General features: G+C 41.3%; 1 protein-coding gene across 5 annotated transcripts in view; it reads left to right on the top strand.

The window, feature by feature from the left end:
* Obsc (Obscurin) overlaps nt 1-5,000 on the top strand; it is a 543,345-nt gene that overhangs the window by 308,117 nt on the left and 230,228 nt on the right. For all 5 annotated transcript variants that reach the window (XM_080280411.1, XM_080280415.1, XM_080280412.1 and 2 more), the window contains one exon: nt 467-2,437. In XM_080280411.1, the coding sequence (XP_080136537.1) occupies nt 467-2,437 (1,971 nt within the window). The remainder of the gene's footprint in view (nt 1-466; nt 2,438-5,000) is intronic.

Genomic DNA, 5,000 nt, shown 5'->3' with positions numbered 1-5,000 from the left:
TTTTGGAACATTCCGAGGTGTGTAAAAATGCGTAGGTGTGCATAGGGGTGTTCTAGAGATGTGCAATGTCCGTAGGGATGTGTAGGAGTGAACAGAGGTGGATAGGGATGTGGCAGTGTATTTATAAATGTGCTGAGGTGTGTAGATATTCCTAGGGGTGCAATATGATGTGTAGACATGCTTTAAATATACTCTGTGCGTGTAGGAATGTGTAGGCATGATGAAGTGTCTTTTCGAAGTGTGTAGAAATGTGCTAGGATGCGTAGAGGTGCAGAGGGGTGTGTAGAGGTGCCCTAGATCTTCTCCAGGTGTGCAGGAGTGTGTAGGCATGAACAGGTGTGCTTTAGAAACATATAGGGATGTGTTAAGGTGCATATTGTGGTGTTATGAAGATGTGTGTGTGTTTTAGTTGTTTGAATTAGAAGTGTGATAAGCCTTAGCACCATCCATTTGTTACACCTCCCAGGAAGAAGAAGAGAAGAGGAAGAAGGAAGAGGAAGAGAAGAAGAGGAAGGAAGAGGAAGAGAAGAAGAGGAAGGAAGAGGAAGAGAAGAAGAGGAAAGAAGAGGAAGAGAAGAAGAGGAAAGAAGAAGAAGAGAAGAAGAGGAAGGAAGAGGCAGAAAGGAAGAGGAAGGAAGAGGAAGAAAGGAAGAGGAAGGAAGAGGAAGAGAAAAAGAGGAAGGAAGAAGAGGAAAAGAAGAGGAAAGAGGAAGAGAGGAAGAGGAAGGAAGAAGAAGAGAAGAAGAGGAAGGAAGAAGAAGAAAAGAAGAGGAAGGAAGAAGAAAGGAAGAGGAAGGAAGAAGAAGAGAGGAAGAGAAAGGAGGAAGAGGAGAAGAGGAAGGAAGAAGAGGAGCGGAAGAGGAAAGAAGAAGAAAGGAAGAGGAAGGAAGAAGAAGAGAGGAAGAGGAAGGAGGAGGAAGAGAGGAAAATAAAGGAAGAGGAAGAAAAGAAGAGAAAGGAAGAAGAAGAGAGGAAAAGAAAGGAGGAAGAAGAGAAGAAGAGGAAGGAAGAAGAGGAGAGGAAGAGGAAAGAGGAAGAAAGGAAGAGGAAGGAAGAAGAAGAGAGGAAGAGGAAGGAAGAGGAAGAGAGGAAAAGAAAGGAAGAGGAAGAAAAGAAGAGGAAAGAAGAAGAAAGGAAGAGGAAAGAGGAAGAAGAGAGGAAAAGGAAGGAAGAAGAAGAGAGGAAGAGGAAGGAAGAAGAAGAGAGGAAGAGGAAGGAAGAAGAAGAGAAGAGGAGGAAGGAAGAGGAAGAGAAGAAGAGGAAAGAAGAGGAAGAGAAGAAGAGGAAGGAAGAGGAAGAGAGGAAGAGGAAGAAAGAGGAAGAGAGGAAGAGGAAGGAAGAAGAAGAAAGGAAGAGGAAGGAAGAGGAAGAGAGGAAGAGAAAAGAAGAGGAAGAGAAGAAGAGGAAGGAAGAGGAAGAGAGGAAGCGGAAAGAGAAAGAAGAGAAAGAAAGGAAAGAGAGAGAAGAAAGGCTAAGAAAAGAGAAAGAAGAGAAAGAGAGGAAGGAGAGAGAAGAAAATGAGAGAAAAGAAAGAGAGGAAAAAGAGCGACTAGAGAGAGAGAAGAAAGAGAAGGAAGAAAGGGAAAGAAAAGAGAGGGAAGAAAGAGAGAGGAAAGAGAGAGAAGAGAAAGAAAGGAAAGCGAGAGAGGAGAAAGAGAGAAAGGAGAAAGAGGAAAGAGAAAGAAAAGAAAGAGAAGAGAAAGAAAGGAAGGAGAAGGAAGAAAGAGAGCGAAGAGAAAGAGAAGAGAAGGAGAGGCTAGAGAAAGAAAAGAAAGAGAGAGAGGAAAGAGAAAAGAAAGAGAGAGAAGAGCAAGAGAGGAAAGAGAAGGAGGAAAAGCTTAGAAAAGAGAAAGAGGAAAAAGAGAAAAGAGAGAAAGAAGAAAAGGCAAGGAAAGAAAAGGAAGAGAAAGAGAGAAAGGAGAGAGAAGAGAAGCTAAAGAAAGAGAAGGAAGAAAAGGAGAGGAAGGAAAGAGAAGAGAAGTTGAGGAAGGAAAAAGAAGAGAAGGAACGTAGGGAAAGAGAGGAGAAAGAACGAAAGGAAAGAGAGGAGAAGGAACGAAAGGAAAGAGAGGAGAAGGAACGAAAGGAAAGAGAGGAGAAGGAACGAAAGGAAAGAGAGGAGAAGGAACGAAAGGAAAGAGAGGAGAAACAGCGAAAGGAGGCAGAGGAGAAGAAGAAACAGGAGAAAAAAGGCGGCAAAGCAAAGGCCATGGACGATCAGGAGAATTCGGTAGATGACGCTTTCGAGGCCATGGCACAAGAGGCCGTAGATGGGGAAGAGGAACAGGATGTGGAGGAGTTCTGGAGGGAAGAGGCAGCTGTCTCTCCCGTAGCCGAAGAGGAAGAGGTGAAGAAAGCCCAAGAGGACGCGAAGAAGAGGGAAGAGCCGAAAGAGGAACCCAAGGCGAAGAAACAGAAGACCGAGGCCCAGAAGGCGGTAAACAAAGAATCCATACTCCACCCTACGTTACTGGAACTGTCTCCTTATTACCTCGTTTTATTTACTTTTTCCTCTTGATTTTATGTTTGGTTTATCTTAATTTATTGTTGACTCACATTTTCATCTATTGTTTCCCCCATACCTCGAATTCCGGCGCCAAAATTCGATCGGCTCGTCTTCAGTCTGTTTTTGTTTATGATTCTTCTTGATGCTTTTGCTCCTCGTGACATGAATACTAATTTAACGTCAGGAAAAATACTCTCATCTGATTGGCGGGCCTGTCAGACAAGGACTTCTGAACAGTGTTGCCAGATTTCGCTTTTTTTGTCTTGTTTGTGTCGATTTTCAAGACTAACTTTGATATCTTCTGTGTATGTTGGCAACCTGTGCTATGGAGGCTGATGTGGGGTAAGTGCCTTGTATTTCCAGCTTCATGCAAAAGCCTTATGTTGATTTTCTGTCTTTTTGATGAGCAGTAACTATTAATTTCGCACTTTGTACCAGAACTGCTTGTGAATAGGCCCCTAACAATGGTGTGTAGATAAGACACATAGATATTATTTAGATATTATTATTATGCATTCTTTTGAGTCAATGTGACATATCCAAGAATTTTGTTTTGTACAGTGCTCCTTGGTTTTTGAAACTGTGAAAAAATAGCATTATGGGCTTACTTTTTACTTAACTTTTACAGAAAACATATATAAAAAAACATTATGGGATCACTTTTTACTTTTAACAGAGAAAAGGAAAGAAAAAAAGGATTTCATGGTTTTGACTATCGGGTGCACTGAAAAAGTAATCGAAAGAAATCAATTTAATCCTATGGCTTGCTTCCTTAACATAAACAGCTTCTTACAATGAGCAGTTCCTGGCACATTGAGGATGTGTTTAGAATTCTGTGGTCTGAATAACAAAGATAATAATAATAATAATAATAATAAAAAAACTATAATCAAAGACAGTCCCGTCAACTCTGTCCTTCCTGAGCAAATATTTTTTTTTTCAGCATTATCATCCCATCCTGTACACTGCTTTTCACATCTCTTCGTACCCACAGTCAAGTCTCTGTTATCTATCAGTCTATCTATTTGTTGCCAGACACCTTAATTCCGTAAGTGGTGGACACAAGCAAATCGCCTCCATGCTCCCCTGTCCTCTGCCATTTCTCTGCCCTCCCCCCAGTTTGCATCCCCTTCTCTCATATACCTCTCTACTCCATCCCTCCATATTATCCTTTGTCTCTCCCTTCCAGTCCTTACCTCCATCTCACTCACATACTCTCCTAGTTAGTCTCACTCTCCATCCTCTCCACGTGGCCAAACCACCTCAATGTATTTCTCACACACATACACTCTCTTAGTTTCACTCCATTTTCTCCGCATGGCCAAACCACCCCAATGTATTTCTCACTCGCACATACACTCTCCTGGTTAGTCTCACTCCATCCTCTCTACCTGGCCAAACCACCTCAATGAATATACACACATTCGGTAATTCTCTCATTCCTTATTCACTTTAGAATATTAAATTTCCCTCAAAGAACAGTCGCTGGCAAAAGTCTCTCTCCGTTTTTCAAGTACATTAGCTACAAAATTCTAACGTCAATTTATAAAGAATTTTCTTAGTTTTGAACACTGCATCACTAGTTCTTGAATCTCCTTGTTTTCTCGTCCTTCTGCATCGCAAGGAAGTCTCTCAATATCTGCAATTGCACAGTTGCAGACGTAAACACAGGCCCGTATTCTTGTCTGTTAAGGAAGCTCCCTAACACCCTCTCCTTAGCGGTTTGTTATATTACACTTTCCACTCTTGTGTTATATAAATTCTTTCAATATTGCCATACTCTACATGAATAGCGTACAAAAGGATATGAATTACCTAAATCCAAAAATAAATCGCTAAGGAGAAGGTGTTTGTAAGCTTCCAAACCACACAAAACACCGGCCACAGACCAAGAGTTCTTTAAAACACACCAGCGTTGCCACACTCACTGGTTTTACCTTTCCTTTCACTTTCTTACTTTTCTTTGTTTAAGTTTGTGTCTGTATCCCTGAATTTCGGGAAAAAAGCGAGTTGTCCTCATGCATAGCGGGCTTCCAACATACACCAGACCGATCCTGAAAGACGTGAAAATAATAACAACTTTTTCTCGACTCGTTGGCAACACTGCTCATGACGTCACGAGGCTGCGTTTGAGTTCGAGGTGAAACTTCGCCTTTTTTTTTTTTTTTTTTAATTTTAAACGTTTTTCTATGATTCCTTCCCGTCTTTTTCAGCTCGATTTATTTCCTCCTCGCTGATTTCGTCCTCCTATACCGTGCATGACAATTTATTACTCCTTTTTGTCTATATATATATCTTTGTCGAATGCTTTTCTCATACACTAATCGATGTACACAGATGGATATTATTTCCTGTGTGGTGGTGATGGTGTGGTGTTATTTAATTATTTATATTTATTTCTCGCTATCCCCAGTGTCCCCTTGGCTCTCCCCTAACACCTACATTCCAGCAATTCATTTTTAGGACATTATTCATCGTAGCCTATCTCCATCCA

This window comes from Coenobita brevimanus, chromosome 84, assembly GCF_032717465.1.
Source record: "Coenobita brevimanus isolate Jiangsu-jjx chromosome 84, ASM3271746v2, whole genome shotgun sequence".
Classification (NCBI taxonomy): domain Eukaryota; kingdom Metazoa; phylum Arthropoda; class Malacostraca; order Decapoda; family Coenobitidae; genus Coenobita; species Coenobita brevimanus.
Note: the sequence above shows the minus strand (reverse complement) of the source record. Positions and strands in the feature narration are given on the sequence as shown.